General features: G+C 46.5%; 2 protein-coding genes across 2 annotated transcripts in view; both read left to right on the forward strand.

Annotated features, from left to right (window-relative positions):
• Window positions 1-192, forward strand: part of LOC306922034 (integrin alpha-6-like) — a 74,742-nt gene extending 74,550 nt beyond the window's left edge. The window contains exon 26 of the mRNA XM_079499393.1: window positions 164-192. Within this exon, the coding sequence (XP_079355519.1) occupies window positions 164-176 (13 nt within the window). The 3' untranslated portion in view covers window positions 177-192. The remainder of the gene's footprint in view (window positions 1-163) is intronic.
• An 18,370-nt stretch (window positions 193-18,562) lies between these two features.
• The window catches only part of LOC306922045 (electrogenic aspartate/glutamate antiporter SLC25A12, mitochondrial-like), a 69,605-nt gene continuing 66,319 nt past the window's right edge, over window positions 18,563-21,848 (forward strand). Inside the window, 1 exon segment of the mRNA XM_079499423.1 lies at window positions 18,563-18,616. Within this exon segment, the coding sequence (XP_079355549.1) occupies window positions 18,605-18,616 (12 nt within the window). The 5' untranslated portion in view covers window positions 18,563-18,604.

A 21,848-nucleotide genomic window follows, 5' to 3' on the forward strand; every position in this document is an offset into this window, starting at 1 on the left:
AGTACAGAATAACCTGGATGACCACATGGACCCAAGACAAAGCCCATTACTCTTAACTTAAGTACAGAATAACCTGGATGACCACATGGACCCAAGACAAAGCCCATTACTCTTAACTTTAGTACAGAATAACCTGGATGACCACATGGACCCAAGACAAAGCCCATTACTCTTAACTTAACTACAGAATAACCTGGATGACCACATGGACCCAAGACAAAGCCCATTACTCTTAACTTTAGTACAGAATAACCTGGATGACCACATGGACCCAAGACAAAGCCCATTACTCCTAACTTAAGTACAGAATAACCTGGATGACCACATGGACCCAAGACAAAGCCCATTACTCTTAACTTAAGTACAGAATAACCTGGATGACCACATGGACCCAAGACAAAGCCCATTACTCTTAACTTAAGTACAGAATAACCTGGATGACCACATGGACCCAAGACAAAGCCCATTACTCTTAACTTAACTACAGAATAACCTGGATGACCACATGGACCCAAGACAAAGCCCATTACTCTTAACTTAAGTACAGAATAACCTGGATGACCACATGGACCCAAGACAAAGCCCATTACTCTTAACTTAACTACAGAATAACCTGGATGACCACATGGACCCAAGACAAAGCCCATTACTCTTAACTTAAGTACAGAATAACCTGGATGACCACATGGACCCAAGACAAAGCCCATTACTCTTAACTTAAGTACAGAATAACCTGGATGACCACATGGACCCAAGACAAAGCCCATTACTCTTAACTTAAGTACAGAACAACCTGGATGACCACATGGACCCAAGACAAAGCCCATTACTCTTAACTTAAAACACATAATAACCTGGATGACCACATGGACCCAAGACGAAGCCCATTACTCTTAACTTAAGTACAGAATAACCTGGATGACCACATGGACCCAAGACGAAGCCCATTACTCTTAACTTAAGTACAGAATAACCTGGATGACCACATGGACCCAAGACAAAGCCCATTACTCTTAACTTAACTACAGAATAACCTGGATGACCACATGGACCCAAGACAAAGCCCATTACTCTTAACTTAAGTACAGAATAACCTGGATGACCACATGGACCCAAGACAAAGCCCATTACTCTTAACTTAACTACAGAATAACCTGGATGACCACATGGACCCAAGACAAAGCCCATTACTCTTAACTTAAGTACAGAATAACCTGGATGACCACATGGACCCAAGACAAAGCCCATTACTCTTAACTTAAGTACAGAATAACCTGGATGACCACATGGACCCAAGACAAAGCCCATTACTCTTAACTTAAGTACAGAATAACCTGGATGACCACATGGACCCAAGACAAAGCCCATTACTCTTAACTTAAGTACAGAATAACCTGGATGACCACATGGACCCAAGACAAAGCCCATTACTCTTAACTTAAGTACAGAATAACCTGGATGACCACATGGACCCAAGACAAAGCCCATTACTCTTAACTTAACTACAGAATAACCTGGATGACCACATGGACCCAAGACAAAGCCCATTACTCTTAACTTAAGTACAGAATAACCTGGATGACCACATGGACCCAAGACAAAGCCCATTACTCTTAACTTAACTACAGAATAACCTGGATGACCACATGGACCCAAGACAAAGCCCATTACTCTTAACTTAAAACACATTCCCTGCCAGATATTAATTCATTGTTTTGTTTTTTTAATCTTCTTGTGTTTATATCCATAATGAGTAACATCACATCTGTTTGTTTCTGGTTTCAGTTATTTTACGACTCTTTTTTCAAAAAAGAAAAAGTTGGGATATCGTCCCCTAGTGTCAGTCCTGTCACAGTTCCTCTATAGATTCAGTCCTGTCACATTTCCTCTATAGAGTCAGTCCTGTCACAGTTCCTCTATAGAGTCAGTCCTGTCACAGTTCCTCTATAGAGTCAGTCCTGTCACAGTTCCTCTATAGAGTCAGTCCTGTCACAGTTCCTCTATAGAGTCAGTCCTGTCACAGTTCCTCTATAGAGTCAGTCCTGTCACAGTTCCTCTATAGAGTCAGTCCTGTCACATTTCCTCTATAGAGTCAGTCCTGTCACAGTTCCTCTATAGAGTCAGTCCTGTCACAGTTCCTCTATAGAGTCAGTCCTGTCACATTTATTCTATAGAGTCAGTCCTGTCACATTTCCTCTATAGAGTCAGTCCTGTCACAGTTCCTCTATAGAGTCAGTCCTGTCACAGTTCCTCTATAGAGTCAGTCCTGTCACAGTTCCTCTATAGAGTCAGTCCTGTCACAGTTCCTCTATAGAGTCAGTCCTGTCACAGTTCCTCTATAGTCAGTCCTGTCACAGTTCCTCTATAGAGTCAGTCCTGTCACATTTATTCTATAGAGTCAGTCCTGTCACAGTTCCTCTATAGAGTCAGTCCTGTCACAGTTCCTCTATAGAGTCAGTCCTGTCACAGTTCCTCTATAGATTCAGTCCTGTCACAGTTCCGCTATAGAGTCAGTCCTGTCACAGTTCCTCTATAGAGTCAGTCCTGTCACAGTTCCTCTATAGAGTCAGTCCTGTCACAGTTCCTCTATAGAGTCAGTCCTGTCACAGTTCCTCTATAGAGTCAGTCCTGTCACAGTTCCTCTATAGAGTCAGTCCTGTCACAGTTCCTCTATAGAGTCAGTCCTGTCACAGTTCCTCTATAGAGTCAGTCCTGTCACAGTTCCTCTACATTCTCCTGAATGCCCGTCATGGTCACACCAATACAAATATGAGTTATTATCATTTGTTCTGAACCAGATTGTAGGTGTTTAGTATTGTTTGTTCCAACAGGAAGTGACACAGCCTGATGTCATCTGAGTATTAACCACTTATCCACCTGTGATAAGCTGTCCATTATAATGTTGTTCTCTTCATGTTGTGAATGAAACTCATCCTGTAACTTCATCATTAATTAATCACACTTTTTTTTTGTTGTTCATTGATGTTTGGCCTGATAGATGGAAATGTGGCTTTTTACCGCGTGTGTTTCTTTGATGTTTAGACTAGTCGTGTCTTCTCTGTTAAAAAATAAATGTGTATTTTTGTAATCTGTAATTTGGAGTTTTGGAATTGTGCCGAGCGGCCCCTGAGCGTCAGTCCTGTGAGACTAGACCGTGATGGAGCCCCCTGGTGTCTGATACATGTTGGTGTAGTCCTGTCAGACTAGACCGTGATGGAGCCCCCTGGTGGCTGATACATGTTGGTGTAGTCCTGTCAGACTAGACCGTGATGGAGCCCCCTGGTGGCTGATACATGTTGGTGTAGTCCTGTCAGACTAGACCGTGATGGAGCCCCCTGGTGGCTGATACATGTTGGTTGACTGCAGTGGAAACATTGGACACGCTAATGCTAACGATGCTAATGCTAACAACGCATCTCAGTGCTTGGTTTAGCTTGTACATAAAGGGGGGGGGGGGGGGGGGGGGGGGGGGCGATGTCTTCATAATCTATCAAAGATCACTGGAAAGACATGCAGCTGTCTCTCTGCCTGTCTGCCTGCCTGCCTGTCTGTCTGTCTGTCTGTCTGTCTGCACATTTTTTCTAAAGATTTTTTTAAAATATATATTTAGATTTGTATTATGGTGAGAACGAAGGCTTCCATTTTCGCATTGCAACTTTTCAGGAATAGAAAGTCTGCAGTTTCTATTAGCTTGGATTCCCCATCGATGATGTCACTGGTGGACCCAATTGTGGACTATGTCACACAGACTGGTTTCTGAACTGCCCACAGCTCTCCTATGAGACACAGACTGGTTTCTGAACTGCCCACAGCCCTCCTATGAGACACAGACTGGTTTCTGAACCGCCCACAGCCCGCCTATGAGGCACAGACTGGTTTCTGAACCGCCCACAGCCCTCCTATGAGACAAAGCCTGGTTTCTGAACCGCCCACAGCCCTCCTATGAGACACAGACTGGTTTCTGAACCGCCCACAGCCCTCCTATGAGACACAGACTGGTTTCTGAACCGCCCACAGCCCTCCTATGAGACAGACTTGTTTCTGAACCGCCCACAGCCCTCCTATGAGACACAGACTGGTTTCTGAACCGCCCACAGCCCTCCTATGAGACACAGACTGAGTAGAAAGAGGACGACCTATAGCGTGTGAAAATGTGTACGTCACCAAGAGGGGGGTGGCGTCTGAAAAGCTAGGGACGGCCCTCTCGTGGGCATTAAATTCTAGCCCACATCATTCAGAATAGAGTGACGGTGGTATGTTTTTGTAAATATTGAGCTCGTTCTTGGCGATAACATAGTGAACAAACACCAGGATGGATAGAAAGAACGTCGGGCCCAAATACATTACAAGGACAAGGAAAATGTTGTGAACAAACACGGCTGTGCTTAGATACTTTGTTGAACGTTATGTCTCTGCGCCTGTGCGCCGATCCAAGCCATTCTACGTCTTTTTGTAAACTTGTCAATCTGGGTTCCTTGATGTTGTCTCCATGCTGGAAAGCTGAACATCTAATTCCGTTTTCTGGCTCATTTCCTCGACGTGACCTGCTGTGGCACTTATTTACAGAGCAAGTCCGCACCATTGTGAGGTCAGTTTAAAAAGAATAACGTATACAAGCACACTGTATAGTCGCTCAATGTAAACAAACCAGACAAGCCAGCAAGTATGGCGGCCGCTACCACGTGACGCATATGTTGACGCCCCCCTCCAGGAGTTTTGGTACACCCTATAGAGAGAATTGTATGAAGATAGGTTGAAAAGTGGTGAAGTGGTCCTTTAAGTTTAAATGTGGTGTTTGTATGGATACTGAACTTTTTACAGAAATATATTTATTATATTTTGTTGCTGACGAACAAAATATAAATATAGGCTATATATATATATAATATATATATTATATATATATAAATCTGCCTAACGATGATGTCACTGGGTTGACGAGCATGGAATGTGATGTATGATGATAAGACAAGTGTGATTTTTGTTATATATAAATGTCTGATGTCATAGAGATAGATGATGATGTCATAGAGATGATTGAACATGCAGGCTTGTAGATCTGCTTCTTTTTTTTAAGATTGTGAAAATATAGCAGATGTACAAGTTCATCATATTGCAGCATATGTCACACAGTGACGTGATGTGAGCTTGCAGATCTGCTATTTAAGTATACAATGTGGTTAAAGTAAACTGATTTGTGAACAAAATAAAGCTTAAAATAATTGTTAACTATTTATTTATTTATTTATTCTGGTATTTCTTTATTATTCAAGTATTCAATCAATCAATCAATCAATCAATCAAAACGGTGAGAAAAGTAGAAAGTAAGTATAATGTAGGCTTTGCTGCCACCTTGTGGTGACAACGGGAGGTCACATTCACAATGCTACTGGTGTCACACATTAAAGATCATGGTTCATTAAAATATAAATATTATAATCGAATCCAGCCGTTTCTAATAATGTGAACCATTAACTATTGTAAATGTAGAATAATTTTAATAATGATATGTTATTAAACATCATGTTTCTAATCAGAACCAATAACTATTGTAAATGTAGAATCTTTTCATAATGACGTTCTCTTCTTCCGGTCACAGACGTCGACAGGTCACAGATTTCACCGTAACACACCGGAAGTCTCAACAGCAATCGGGTTCACCCAAGGGGGCAGGCAGACTTTCCAACGTTGAAGCTCTCCTCCCTAGTGGTAGGAGGAGGGACTACAGGCGGACCCGTGGATTCATGACCGGGAAACCCCGTGCAGCTGGGCTTTAACATTGAGCGCTCGGTTGCACTTCCGCATTTGACCCATAAGCCAAATTCCAATACCCAAAATCTCGGCCACTCGCTCACTCCCACTCGATCACTCGGGGTCATTCCAGCTTGACCCGGAAATGGTTAACGTTCCGATTGTTAAAGTGCTCCATCGAGGAGGAGAGTGGAGTCGAGTGGAGGAGCCGAGTGGGCTCTCCGAGACCGCATAGAGCGAGTGTACATCAGGTGCAGGCTCGGTGGGGTATGTTGTCTCCTCGCTGCGGATTTCCGCATCACGTGTACATGTTTTTTTCCTTCTCCAGTGACATAAGTCCGCCTCCTCCACATGTGGCACAGAAAACACTGCTTGAAACCCGATACTATGCACCCCCCCCCCCCTCCCCATCCACTAGCTGAAATGAAATGAAATGAAATGAAATGAAATGAAATGAAATGAAATCTATATTTACCCAGGGTATCTGGGCTAAGCTCTAAGAACTTGTTTCCAGCCAGGCCCTGCTCATAGAACACATTTCATCGTAGTGGTTGATGCCTTGTTCAAGGGCATTTCAGCGGTGGTAATTTTAACGTGTCGGACGCTCATCAGCCGCTGCGGCTGATGAGACGCTGTCGCTGACCCAACACACACATGCACGCACACACATTAAACTAAAAAGCTTTGCTGTTTGTTGAAGAGACACATTTTCGCTGAATTAATAGAGCAGAGCTTCAGAATGATACAGTAGCCTATGTATAGCCTATGTGAAAGTGAAAGGACCACAACAAGCCACTGGCTTTATTGCGTTGTGTGATATAAGCATAATAAAAGTAGGCTATATTGTGCGCACCTCAAAAGCTATAGTTAATTTCTCTCTGTGCATGCCTGAATGCACAGACTGCTATGAATGACGGTGACAAATATGTATTTATTTATATGTGGACTGAACTGAATATGTAAGTCAGAGAGACTACCTATAATAATTCCTGTTATAGTGTCCGTTATTTGCAAAGACTGTCGGAGGAGGGACTGTCCGATGAGGGGAGGGGGGGGGGGGGGGGGGGGGGTATTTATACGAGCAAAAAGGAACGCGGGCTGCGGGCAGGTCAGGAATTCCCTTCACATTCACAATCATATAATATAAAAGTGTGCGCATCCTGGCTTATTCACTATTTCAGGAATAAATAGCCTTGTTGCACATGTTACCAATACATACACATTGGCCTCGGTTACATGCACAAAAATGAATTGTCTATTCTGTAGACTGTATGTCTCTGGGTTCAGAGTTCCAGTGATCCAGCTGTGTGACACTGTATTGTTCCACCACTTTTGCTTTGGCAATGTAAACGTATGTTTTCCCATGCCAATAAAGCCCTTTGAATTGAATTGAATTGATTCACGTCATAAGTGATCGCGGAATGTGCCGTCGCTTTGAAATGACAGCGGAGTACATTCCGATTCTAGAGGCAAATCCACTCCACCACTCTGTCCTCGCATTGAATCCTCTCCTCCTCCACTCCTCCTCGCTGGGGGCGGAGCCGAGGAGCGAGTGGAGGACGCGAGGGGAGTGAGCGAGTGTGAAAGTTGCGGTATTGGAATTTGGCTATAGAGACACACGGGGACTACAAATTCCACGCCCCCAAATCAGACAGCGTCCCCACTTCTGGTCCGTTAGACCAGTGTACTGCATGCCAGCCCATAGAAGTCAATTGAAATTCCACTGTAGTTAGCCTACTTTTAAAATAATACAACATGAACTGAAGACTATATTGATTTGAATAAAAATATGTTTCCAAATGTATGAAGTGTCTTTGTCAACATATTTTTTTGTTTTCTCAATAGATGACTTGTTTCACATTTAATTTACCACTTGAATGAGTTACCCATAATGTTAACAGTCTTTGTATTGAGTTGAGCTTGAAATGTACTGTAATTCTACTGTTAATAAATATTTCAATCAATCAATCAAAACAGCTGAGAGAGTTATGAAATCTATATTAAAAGTAGTCTATCTACATACAATATGTTATTGTGGGGGTCCCTGGCAGCTAAGGGGGTCCCTGCTTCATCTGTCTCAGCTAAGGGGGTCCCTGCTTCATCTGTCTCAGCTAAGGGGGTCTCTGCTTCATCTCTCTCAGCTAAGGGGGTCCCTGCTTCATCTGTCTCAGCTAAGGGGGTCCCTACTTCATCTCTCTCTCAACTAAGGGGGTCCCTGCTTCATCTGTCTCAGCTAAGGGGGTCTCTGCTTCATCTCTCTCTCAGCTAAGGGGGTCCCTGCTTCATATCTCTCTCAACTAAGGGGGTCCCTGCTTCATCTGTCTCAGCTAAGGGGGTCCCTGCTTCATCTGTCTCAGCTAAGGGGGTCCCTGCTTCATCTGTCTCAGCTAAGGGGGTCCCTGCTTCATCTGTCTCAGCTAAGGGGGTCCCTGCTTCATCTGTCTCAGCTAAGGGGGTCCCTGCTTCATCTGTCTCAGCTAAGGGGGTCCCTGCTTCATCTGTCTCAGCTAAGGGGGTCCCTACTTCATCTCTCTCTCAGCTAAGGGGGTCCCTGCTTCATCTCTGTCTCAGCTAAGGGGGTCCCTGCTTCATCTGTCTCAGCTAAGGGGGTCCCTACTTCATCTCTCTCTCAGCTAAGGGGGTCCCTGCTTCATCTCTCTCAGCTAAGGGGGTCCCTGCTTCATCTCTCTCAGCTAAGGGGGTCCCTGCTTCATCTCTCTCTCAGCTAAGGGGGTCCCTGCTTCATCTCTCTCAGCTAAGGGGGTCCCTGCTTCATCTCTCTCAGCTAAGGGGGTCCCTGCTTCATCTCTCTCACCTAAGGGGGTCCCTGCTTCATCTCTCTCTCAGCTAAGGGGGTCCCTGCTTCATCTCTCTCAGCTAAGGGGGTCCCTGCTTCATCTGTCTCAGCTAAGGGGGTCCCTGCTTCATCTGTCTCAGCTAAGGGGGTCCCTGCTTCATCTGTCTCAGCTAAGGGGGTCCCTACTTCATCTCTCTCTCAGCTAAGGGGGTCCCTGCTTCATCTCTCTCTCAGCTAAGGGGGTCCCTGCTTCATCTCTCTCAGCTAAGGGGGTCCCTGCTTCATCTCTCTCAGCTAAGGGGGTCCCTGCTTCATCTCTCTCTCAGCTAAGGGGGTCCCTGCTTCATCTGTCTCAGCTAAGGGGGTCCCTACTTCATCTCTCTCTCAGCTAAGGGGGTCCCTGCTTCATCTCTCTCTCAGCTAATGGGGTCCCTGCTTCATCTCTCTCAGCTAAGGGGGTCCCTGCTTCATCTGTCTCAGCTAAGGGGGTCCCTGCTTCATCTGTCTCAGCTAAGGGGGTCCCTGCTTCATCTGTCTCAGCTAAGGGGGTCCCTGCTTCATCTGTCTCAGCTAAGGGGGTCCCTGCTTCATCTGTCTCAGCTAAGGGGGTCCCTGCTTCATCTGTCTCAGCTAAGGGGGTCCCTACTTCATCTCTCTCTCAGCTAAGGGGGTCCCTGCTTCATCTCTCTCTCAGCTAAGGGGGTCCCTGCTTCATCTCTCTCAGCTAAGGGGGTCCCTGCTTCATCTCTCTCAGCTAAGGGGGTCCCTGCTTCATCTCTCTCTCAGCTAAGGGGGTCCCTGCTTCATCTCTCTCAGCTAAGGGGGTCCCTGCTTCATCTCTCTCAGCTAAGGGGGTCCCTGCTTCATCTCTCTCACCTAAGGGGGTCCCTGCTTCATCTCTCTCTCAGCTAAGGGGGTCCCTGCTTCATCTCTCTCAGCTAAGGGGGTCTCTCTCAGCTAAGGGGGTCCCTGCTTCATCTCTCTCAGCTAAGGGGGTCCCTGCTTCATCTCTCTCTCAGCTAAGGGGGTCTCTGCTTCATCTCTCTCAGCTAAGGGGGTCCCTGCTTCATCTCTCTCAGCTAAGGCGGTCCCTGCTTCATCTCTCTCAGCTAAGGCGGTCCCTACTTCATCTCTCTCTCAGCTAAGGGGGTCCCTACTTCATCTCTCTCTCAACTAAGGGGGTCCCTGCTTCATCTCTCTCAACTAAGGGGGTCCCTGCATGCTTCATCTTGGCCAAAATGTAATAATCAATCAATCCCCTACCTCTGTGCGCGTGCGTGCGTGACCTCACAGCTTCCAGGATGACCTCACAGTGACCTCACAGCCTCCAGACTGTCCTCACAGCGTCCAGACTGTCCTCACAGCGTCCAGACTGTCCTCACAGCGTCCAGACTGTCCTCACAGCCTCCAGACTGTCCTCACAGCCTCCAGACTGTCCTCACTGCGTCCAGACTGTCCTCACTGCGTCCAGACTGTCCTCACAGCCTCCAGACTGTCCTCACAGCCTCCAGACTGTCCTCACTGCCTCCAGACTGTCCTCACAGCCTCCAGACTGTCCTCACTGCCTCCAGACTGTCCTCACTGCCTCCAGACTGTCCTCACTGCCTCCAGACTGTCCTCACTGCCTCCAGACTGTCCTCACTGCGTCCAGACTGTCCTCACAGCGTCCAGACTGTCCTCACTGCCTCCAGACTGTCCTCACAGCCTCCAGACTGTCCTCACTGCGTCCAGACTGTCCTCACTGCCTCCAGACTGTCCTCACTGCCTCCAGACTGTCCTCACTGCCTCCAGACTGTCCTCACTGCCTCCAGACTGTCCTCACTGCGTCCAGACTGTCCTCACTGCGTCCAGACTGTCCTCACTGCGTCCAGACTGTCCTCACTGCGTCCAGACTGTCCTCACTGCGTCCAGACTGTCCTCACTGCGTCCAGACTGTCCTCACTGCGTCCAGACTGTCCTCACTGCGTCCAGACTGTCCTCACTGCGTCCAGACTGTCCTCACAGCCTCCAGACTGTCCTCACTGCGTCCAGACTGTCCTCACAGCCTCCAGACTGTCCTCACAGCCTCCAGACTGTCCTCACTGCGTCCAGACTGTCCTCACAGCCTCCAGACTGTCCTCACTGCGTCGAGACTGTCCTCACTGCCTCCAGACTGTCCTCACTGCGTCCAGACTGTCCTCACTGCGTCGAGACTGTCCTCACAGCCTCCAGACTGTCCTCACTGCCTCCAGACTGTCCTCACAGCGTCCAGACTGTCCTCACAGCCTCCAGACTGTCCTCACTGCGTCCAGACTGTCCTCACTGCGTCGAGACTGTCCTCACAGCCTCCAGACTGTCCTCACAGCGTCCAGACTGTCCTCACAGCCTCCAGACTGTCCTCACAGCGTCCAGACTGTCCTCACAGCCTCCAGACTGTCCTCACTGCGTCGAGACTGTCCTCACTGCCTCCAGACTGTCCTCACTGCGTCCAGACTGTCCTCACAGCGTCCAGACTGTCCTCACAGCCTCCAGACTGTCCTCACTGCGTCGAGACTGTCCTCACAGCCTCCAGACTGTCCTCACTGCGTCCAGACTGTCCTCACAGCGTCCAGACTGTCCTCACTGCCTCCAGACTGTCCTCACTGCGTCGAGACTGTCCTCACAGCCTCCAGACTGTCCTCACAGCGTCCAGACTGTCCTCACAGCCTCCAGACTGTCCTCACTGCGTCCAGACTGTCCTCACTGCGTCGAGACTGTCCTCACAGCCTCCAGACTGTCCTCACTGCGTCCAGACTGTCCTCACAGCCTCCAGACTGTCCTCACAGCCTCCAGACTGTCCTCACTGCCTCCAGACTGTCCTGACAGCCTCCAGACTGTCCTCACTGCCTCCAGACTGTCCTCACTGCGTCCAGACTGTCCTCACTGCGTCGAGACTGTCCTCACAGCCTCCAGACTGTCCTCACTGCCTCCAGACTGTCCTCACTGCGTCCAGACTGTCCTGACAGCCTCCAGACTGTCCTCACTGCCTCCAGACTGTCCTCACTGCGTCCAGACTGTCCTCACTGCGTCCAGACTGTCCTCACAGCCTCCAGACTGTCCTCACAGCGTCCAGACTGTCCTCACTGCGTCCAGACTGTCCTCACTGCGTCCAGACTGTCCTCACTGCGTCCAGACTGTCCTGACAGCCTCCAGACTGTCCTCACTGCCTCCAGACTGTCCTCACTGCCTCCAGACTGTCCTGACAGCCTCCAGACTGTCCTCACTGCGTCCAGACTGTCCTCACTGCGTCCAGACTGTCCTCACAGCCTCCAGACTGTCCTCACAGCGTCCAGACTGTCCTCACAGCGTCCAGACTGTCCTCACTGCCTCCAGACTGTCCTCACTGCGTCCAGACTGTCCTCACAGCCTCCAGACTGTCCTCACTGCGTCGAGACTGGTTGTTCTGTCATCAGTGACCATCACTGACCTGCTGGTGTTTCTGTAGGCCTAATGTTTCTAGTAGTAGTAGTGGGTTAGTTAGTAGTAGTAGTAGTATAGTAGAATAGTATAGTACAGTAGTACTAATATACTAGTAGTACTAGTAGTAGTGGCAGGTTGTGGTTCTGTGTTCGTGACGAGAGCCTCGGTACCGTTTCACTCCCTGGTGGTTCCGACCGGGACCTACTTCATATAAATAACCCACCAATCACAGCCTCCCTCCAGTACACACACACACACACACACAGGGAGTGACTGATTACCTGTCGCTTATAAGTGACGTTCCAAGCGCCGCCGAGTTTGAAGATACATTATCCGTATTTGTGGTGCATGGTGTGAACATGCAGGCGTATATGAATTATTTATACAAAGAAAAAATAAAACTTGTTGGATTATCAATTTGTCCATATGATTTGCCTAAAAGTAGTTGGGAAAATGACCCAACTAAATGGCCAGGAGTGACATATCCAGATATTGTCAACTATCTAGTGGATTCTCCAGGTTTATAGATAATAAAATATCAATTAGAATCTATCTCATGTATTACAGTTTTAATACATATTACAATATATGGGGTATTTATTTATATAGCCCATATATTGCAATTTCACGGGAATTGGGAGCTTCATGCATGAAGAATAATATAATAAATTACTTTTCAGGCAGTCAATTTCAGTCTGTGTAATCCTATATAGCAGCATATGCTCCTCAGATGATTTTTCTTGATATTGTCAATCTATATCATATTCAGTAGGATAAGATTAATGGTTCACATGACGCTCGTCCTTCACGTGCGTCGTGGCGTGACTTGCCTTGTTTTGAGCGCCTGGCTAAGTTATGTGCATTTGTAAACGTTCAGATTTCAAATAGCCTATAAAGTGCTCACCCCCGGGGACACGGATGTTAGAATTTTGAACGGGCGGCTATTAACAGCCGTGCATCCCGTATTGTTCAAGAAAATGCATTTTAATCCGATCGGTGACCATTTTCTATAAAGGTTATAATAATGCATGAGTGCAATACACCTCCCAACCGATAAGGGCACGTATTGAAAGCATATAGCGAAAAAATTAGAAATTGGCCAGCCGTCGGATAAAAATGCTTTTTATTGAACAATATAAGGACTACACGGGTGCTAATAAACGTGCAAATGTATAACATCCGTAGCTCCGGGGATGAGCACTTTATATTTGAAATCTGAACGCTTATGTAGCCTACACTTAAACGTTGTAAATGTAGCAAGGCACTAAAGACAGGGTGAAGTTGCGTCATGACTGACTATCATAAGTTTCAAGACTATTTTCACTGTGACATATACCTTCATAAACTTCACTTGAATACTTAATTTCCACCACTTGTGGAGTTCACAAACTTCTTCTGGATGGTTTCACATATTTTTTACTAGTGGATGGGTGCAGCCATTTCTGTCTCTTTTCATGATCAGCTGGAAGTTGATGAAACATCAAGTCTGGGTTTTTTTCTTTGTTGTTTTTACAAAGAGGAACGCAGCACACTTTAGGCATGATGAAGACTGGCCGTTTAACCGTTTACAACGCTGGACTCTGTCACGCTCGTCGTGGTCGCTCGATCCGTCGCTGGGGAATGCCGCATCTAGCGGTATTTATAAGGATTAATGCGTGACGTACAAATCATACGTCAGGGAAACTTCAATATATCCGATGCTAGCAGTCTTTACAATCTTATGGAGTATATTATAGTACATTGTGGGTTGTATATTGAGATGGCAGGTATATGACATTAAAAAGGACAAATAAAACATATGGGACACATTATTCGAACACAAAATAAATCGCTACAGCCTCAGTAATGAACCAGTGAAATAAGGGTATTTTATGATGCCTCTCATAGGGATTGCATTGGCAGCTGCAGTACACAGTTGAAACGGACCAGAAGTGGGGACGCTGTCTCATTTGGGGGCGTGGAATTTGTAGTCCCCGTGTGTCTCTATTTGACCACCAAAATGTGGTGGTCAAATGCGGAAGTAGACGTTCTGAGACGGTACTTCCGGCAGTCTTCCGGGTGCTTCAAAACGCCACTGAGCACAAGGGGGCAGGCAGACTTTCCAACGTTGAAGCTCTGGGTCCTAGTGGTAGGAGGAGGGACTACAGGCGGACCCGTGGATTCATGACCGGGAAACCCCGTGCAGCTGGGCTTTAACGTTGAGCGCTCGGTTGCCCTACGTCACTCAGGACCTCAAAGTTGAGGTCCTGGGAGGGACTTCCGGCAGTCTTCCGGGTGCTTCAAAACGCCACTGAGCAACTTCCACTGACATGAATAGCTGGGGGGGCGGAGCTTCGCGCCAGTTCAGTCTCTATTATATATATACTCTATGGGTTCACCTCCTTCCCGAATAGTCTCGCGTGACCAGACCGGCTGAGACACAGACACACACACACACACACACACACACACACACACAAACACACACACACAAACACACACACACACACACGCACAGGCGCGCACACACACGCGACTCTGGTCACTGTGTTGGTTTACATTCTGAAACAAACAAACTAACCATTAATTTATAATAATAATAATTTAAACATTTCATTTCAAATGATATCAAAGGTTAAAGTTAAAAAAAAGTGGCTCATTTGTTGTAAATTAATTAATTAATTAATTAATTTCAACACATCCAACTATAATAAGCTAATTGTTTAATGAATAAATTAGCAACAGCAGTGATTCTCAACCCGTTCAATTTCAAGGACCCCCAGTTTGACATGCATTAGTTTACGGACCCCCCATTTAATGGCATTTCTATCTCTGGGACCCTCAATTTATATTGTAAAATCAATGTTAATTTAACTCTGAGAGAATACAGACCCATAAAATGGTAAATGGTGCATTTATATAGCGCCTTTATCCAAGGCGCTTTACATAGATGGGGCATTACATTCACCCATTCACACACACATTCATACACCGATTGCGACGGAAGCCATGCAAGGTACCAACCAGCACATCGGGAGCAATTTGGGGTTCAGTGTCTTGCCCAAGGACACTTCGACATGTAGACAGGAGGAGCCGGGATTCGAACCGCCGACCCATGGATCATTGGATGACCTGCTCTACCTCTTGAGCCACAGTCGCCCATAAGGGTCCATTTGGTTCCAAACTATATAATTTAGCTGGGGACCCCGTGGAACTCCCTCAAGGACCCCTGGGGGTCCCCGGACCCCACTTTGGGTACCACTGGCCTACAACACAGTGTTGATTTTGTCGACTAATACTAAAAAAAAATGTTCGTCGACTGGCTTTTTCCACTGACGAAAACTAAATGGAAACTAAGCTATGATGACTAAAACTAAGACTAAATACGGTATATTGACAATTTCGTTAACAAATAAAAACTAGACTAAAATGTTAGGAAGGGACTAGTGGACAAGAGATCCAGTATAAGTCCTTTTACACTTGGTTGCATGCTGAAAATAGCAGATCTACAAGCTCACAGCGCGTCCCAGCTACAACACCTTATGAAGCTATACCTGCGTGGACCACAGGAGGGCGCCATTGTACTGCATTTTTAAGACGTGATCATAATATCAACAGAGGTGGAAGAATAAAAAAGAACTTAAACGTTTTTTCCTGCAGTAAAATAATCAATACTGTAGAGTATAAATACTGTGTTACAGTACAAGTACTGAGGAAGTTAATGAGTACAAGTATTGGCACCAAAAATGTACTTAAATATATCAGTTTAGTCACTGGGCAGAATGTCTCATTTTAGCAGATCTACAAGTTGGGCGTTTCAGGAGGTCAACGCAAAGACCAGTCAGTGGTCCCCAAACTCTTTTATGTCAAGGACCCCCACATTGACACTAATCAGCCCCGCGGACCCCCGTTTGAAGAGATAATACCAGGGACCCCCATTTGAAGAGATAATACCAGGGACCCCCGTTTGAAGAGATATCCCAGGGACCCCCATTTGAAGAGATAATACCAGGGACCCCCGTTTGAAGAGATATCCCAGGGACCCCCATTTGAAGAGATAATACCAGGGACCCCCGTTTGAAGAGATAATACCAGGGACCCCCGTTTGAAGAGATATCCCAGGGACCCCCATTTGAAGAGATAATACCAGGGACCCCCGTTTGAAGAGATATCCCAGGGACCCCCATTTGAAGAGATATGCCAGGGACCCCCATTAGAAGAGATATGCCAGGGACTCCCATTAGAAGAGATATGCCAGGGACCCCCATTAGAAGAGACATGCCAGGGACCCCCATTAGCAGAGATATGCCAGGGACCCCCATTAGAAGAGACATGCCAGGGACCCCCATTAGAAGAGATAATACAGGGACCCCCATTAGAAGAGATAATACCAGGGACCCCCATTAGAAGAGATAATACAGGGACCCCCATTAGAAGAGATATGCCAGGGACCCCCATTAGAAGAGACATGCCAGGGACCCCCATTAGAAGAGATAATACAGGGACCCCCATTAGAAGAGATAATACCAGGGACCCCCATTAGAAGAGATAATACAGGGACCCCCATTAGAAGAGATAATGCCAGGGACCCCCATTAGAAGAGATAATACCAGGGACCCCCATTAGAAGAGATAATACCAGGGACCCCCATTAGAAGAGATAATGCAGGGACCCCATTAGAAGAGATAATACCAGGGACCCCCATTAGAAGAGATAATGCAGGGACCCCCATTAGAAGAGATAATACCAGGGACCCCCATTAGAAGAGATAATACCAGGGACCCCCATTAGAAGAGATATACCAGGGACCCCCATTAGAAGAGATATGCCAGGGACCCCCATTAGAAGAGATAATACCAGGGACCCCCATTAGAAGAGATAATACCAGGGACCCCCATTAGAAGAGATAATGCAGGGACCCCCATTAGAAGAGATAATACCAGGGACCCCCATTAGAAGAGATAATACCAGGGACCCCCATTAGAAGAGATAATACCAGGGACCCCCATTAGAAGAGATAATACCAGGGACCCCCATTAGAAGAGATATGCCAGGGACCCCCATTAGAAGAGATAATACCAGGGACCCCCATTAGAAGAGATAATACCAGGGACCCCCATTAGAAGAGATAATGCAGGGACCCCCATTAGAAGAGATAATACCAGGGACCCCCATTAGAAGAGATAATACCAGGGACCCCCATTAGAAGAGATAATACCAGGGACCCCCATTAGAAGAGATAATACCAGGGACCCCCATTAGAAGAGATAATACAGGGACCCCCATTAGAAGAGATAATGCCAGGGACCCCCATTAGAAGAGATAATACCAGGGACCCCCATTAGAAGAGATAATACCAGGGACCCCCATTAGAAGAGATAATGCAGGGACCCCATTAGAAGAGATAATACCAGGGACCCCCATTAGAAGAGATAATGCAGGGACCCCCATTAGAAGAGATAATACCAGGGACCCCCATTAGAAGAGATAATACCAGGGACCCCCATTAGAAGAGATATACCAGGGACCCCCATTAGAAGAGATATGCCAGGGACCCCCATTAGAAGAGATAATACCAGGGACCCCCATTAGAAGAGATAATACCAGGGACCCCCATTAGAAGAGATAATGCAGGGACCCCCATTAGAAGAGATAATACCAGGGACCCCCATTAGAAGAGATAATACCAGGGACCCCCATTAGAAGAGATAATACCAGGGACCCCCATTAGAAGAGATAATACCAGGGACCCCCATTAGAAGAGATAATACCAGGGACCCCCATTAGAAGAGATAATGCAGGGACCCCCATTAGAAGAGACATGCCAGGGACCCCCATTAGAAGAGATAATGCAGGGACCCCCATTAGAAGAGACATGCCAGGGACCCCCATTAGAAGAGATATACCCGGGACCCCCATTAGAAGAGATAATGCAGGGACCCCCAAAAACCTTTTTTTAGTGTTAGTCGACAAAATCAACATTGTGTTCAAAGTGGGGTCTGGGGACCCCCAGGGGTCCTTGAGGGAGTTCCAGGGGGTCCCCAGCTAAATGATAGTTCGGAACCAAATGGACCCTTATGGGTCTGTAACTCTGAGAGTCAAATTAACAGTGGTTTTACAATATAAATGGGGGTCCCCGAGATAGAAATGCCATTAAATGGGGGTCCGTAGACTAATGTAAGTCAAACTGAGGGTCCTCCTTGCACACACACACACAGTCAGGCACGCACGCACACACGCACGTACGGAAAGAGACAGGGAGAAGAGAGAGAGAGAGAGACAGAGAGAGAGAGAGAGAGAGAGAGACAGAGAGTGACAGAGAGAGAGAGAGAGAGAGAGAGAGAGAGTGACAGAGAGAGAGAGACAGAGAGAGAGAGAGAGACAGAGAGTGACAGAGAGAGAGAGACAGAGAGAGAGAGAGAGAGACAGAGATAGGGAGAGGGAGAGAGAGGGAGAGGGAGAGGAGAGAGAGAGTCATGTTAACAGATGCTCTCTCTCCCACCAACACCCAGACAGGGTGACCCCGCCCCCTCCAGTGACGCTGTGCGTGACGTCACCGCATCTCTCAACCTTTCTCTCTCTTTTTGTCACCAGCCAGCGGCGCGTGCGCACAGCTGTTCGCGTGACGTCACAAGCAGCATGGCGGTCAAGGTGACTATTGAGCATCTCTCTCTCTCTCTAATGTCTTTAACCCGTTTTAAAGGTCTCTCGACCCGCGTTACTGTGTGTGTGTGTGTGTGTGCGTGCCTGTTGTTTGGCTGACACGCTGATCTACAAGCTCACAACGCGTCGCACCGCAACGCGTTGTGAGCTTGGAGATCAGCTGTAGATCAGCTGTCATCAAACGGCCGAAATGTACACATTACAGTCAGGACTGGTGTGTGTGTGTGTGTGTGTGTGTGTGTGTGTGTGTGTGTGTGTGTGTGTGTGTGTGTGTGTGTGTGTGTGTGTGTGTGTGTGTGTGTGTGTGTGTGTGTGTGTGTGTGTGTGTGTGTGTGTGTGTGTGTGTGTGTGTGTGTGTGTGTGTGTGTGTGTGTGTGTGTGTGTGTCGAGTAGGAGGTAAATTGGATCCAGAAGGATGGACAGATAGCCAGACGTGTTCTACATAGATAAGATGGTGATGTGTGTGTGCGTCTGTGTGTGTGAGAGAGAGAGAGAGACTGTGTGCGTGACTTGCGTGCGTGTGCGAGAGACTGTGTGTGTGTGAGAGAGAGAGAGAGACTGTGTGTGTGTGTGTGTGTGTGTGTGTGAGAGACTGTGTGTGTGTGTGAGAGAGAGACTGTGTGTGTGTGTATGTGTGTGTGTGTGTGTGTGTGAGAGAGAGACTGTGTGCGTGTGTGTGTGAGAGAGAGACTGTGTGTGTGTGTGAGAGAGAGAGACTGTGTGCGCGTGTGTGTGTGTGTGTGAGAGAGAGACTGTGTGTGCGTGCGTGCGTTAGAGAAGTCCTTCCACATCAGAGCTGTCCTCCATGATAACACTATCATAATAACTGTTATTCATTAATATTAACTTATTATAAGTTAGTTATAAATAATATTAACTCATAAATATGTTGGTGGTTTTCAAGCCTTTTCATGTATTTATTTATTCAGCATCTGAGCCTCGATCAGGAAAACCGAAGACTATGTTGTTGTCGTTGGATCAGCTTCTGTCCACATGCTGTATTCAGCCACGTGCACACACAGACATCAAAGGGGGCTTCAGCCCCTGCCCTTTGACCCCGTCTGTAAAACAACTGCCCTTTTACCTGTCTGTAAAACAACTGTCCTTTTACCCGTCTGTAAAACAAATGCCCTTTTACCCGTCTGTAAAACAACTGCCCTTTTACCCGTCTGTAAAACGACTGCCCTTTTACCCGTCTGTAAAACAACTGTCCTTTTACCCGTCTGTAAAACAACTGCCCTTTTACCCGTCTGTAAAACAACTGCCCTTTTACCCGTCTGTAAAACAACTGCCCTTTTACCCGTCTGTAAAACAACTGCCCTTTTACCCGTCTGTAAAACAACTGCCCTTTTACCCGTCTGTAAAACAACTGCCCTTTTACCCGTCTGTAAAACAACTGCCCTTTTACCCGTCTGTAAAACAACTGCCCTTTTACCCTTCTGTAAAACAACTGCCCTTTTACCCGTCTGTAAAACAACTGCCCTTTTACCCGTCTGTAAAACAACTGCCCTTTTACCCGTCTGTAAAACAACTGCCCTTTTACCCGTCTGTAAAACAACTGCCCTTTTACCCGTCTGTAAAACAACTGCCCTTTTACCCGTCTGTAAAACAACTGCCCTTTTACCCGTCTGTAAAACAACTGCCCTTTTACCCGTCTGTAAAACAACTGCCCTTTTACCCGTCTGTAAAACAACTGCCCTTTTACCCGTCTGTAAAACAACTGCCCTTTTACCCGTCTGTAAAACAACTGCCCTTTTACCCGTCTGTAAAACAACTGCCCTTTTACCCGTCTGTAAAACAACTGCCCTTTTACCCGTCTGTAAAACAACTGCCCTTTTACCCGTCTGTAAAACAACTGCCCTTTTACCCGTCTGTAAAACAACTGCCCTTTTACCCGTCTGTAAAACAACTGCCCTTTTACCCTTCTGTAAAACAACTGCCCTTTTACCCGTCTGTAAAACAACTGCCCTTTTACCCGTCTGTAAAACAACTGCCCTTTTACCCGTCTGTAAAACAACTGCCCTCTCCAGACCAACAAATGAATGCAGCACCTACTCCTTCCATGCCATGCTGGAAGGAAGGCAGCATTCAGAATAATTGTTTTTTTTCCGAAGTCTCCTGAACTTGGAACACAGCATGTGTTTATAAATCCATGTCGTTACACCTGCATCTCCACTAGATGCACTAAAGAGATGAACTAAAAATAGCTGATCTACAAGCTCTCAACGCGTCGCAGCACGACGTGTTGTGAGCTTGTAGATCTGCTATTGTCGCTATTTTGGACCAAAAGTGCCCTCTAAACAGGATATCAGCCCCTGCCCCTCTAAGGGCCGATTCATACTCCTATTTTACCGCTGTAGTGCCGAAATGATTTCGGCTCGTCAGAAATTTTCAGTAGCACCGAAGAGCCCGAACCTCAAATGACGTCACATTGTAGGCTCTACAGAGCCCAACCCACTTTTATTCGGCTCTAAAATAGGAGTATGAATCGCGCCTAACACTCTCTGTGTGTTGATGTTGGTGCCATTAGGAGAGATAATCTCCTAATAGAGATAATAGAGATAATCTCCTAATGGTACATCCTAGGACTAATTACATTGAAAACCTATTTACATCACTGTGAGTGCAGGACTGAACATATCAAAACTTCCTTTAGGAATCACAAATGTATCATGGGCCACATAACAACAGGTGGTGTGATCAGTTACCGTGTCCATACTGTACCGTACCCATACTGTACCCATACCGTACCCATACTGTACCCATACTGTACCCATACTGTACCCATACTGTACCCATAATCATCAACTGTTCCCAAAGGAAGTTTTCCTCGTGTAAAAGTTGAGATATTTTACTTAAAACACGTTTTCTGCAAGAACTTTCAAATGGATATGAAACTAGAGCACAATATCTGACTCCTAGTCTTATTAATTATTGACTGGGTACAAAGTTAAACACAGTACAAAACAGTGCTCCTAGTCTTATTAATTAATGACTGGGTACAAAGTTAAACACAGTAGTACAAAACAGTGCTCCTAGTCTTATTAATTAATGACTGGGTACAAAGTTAAACACAGTAGTACAAAACAGTGCTCCTAGTCTTATTAATTAATGACTGGGTACAAAGTTAAACACAGTACAAAACAGTGCTCCTAGTCTTATTAATTAATGACTGGGTACAAAGTTAAACACAGTACAAAACAGTGCTCCTAGTCTTATT

Source organism: Electrona antarctica (genome assembly GCF_951216825.1).
Source record: "Electrona antarctica genome assembly, chromosome: 1".
Lineage (NCBI taxonomy): Eukaryota > Metazoa > Chordata > Actinopteri > Myctophiformes > Myctophidae > Electrona > Electrona antarctica.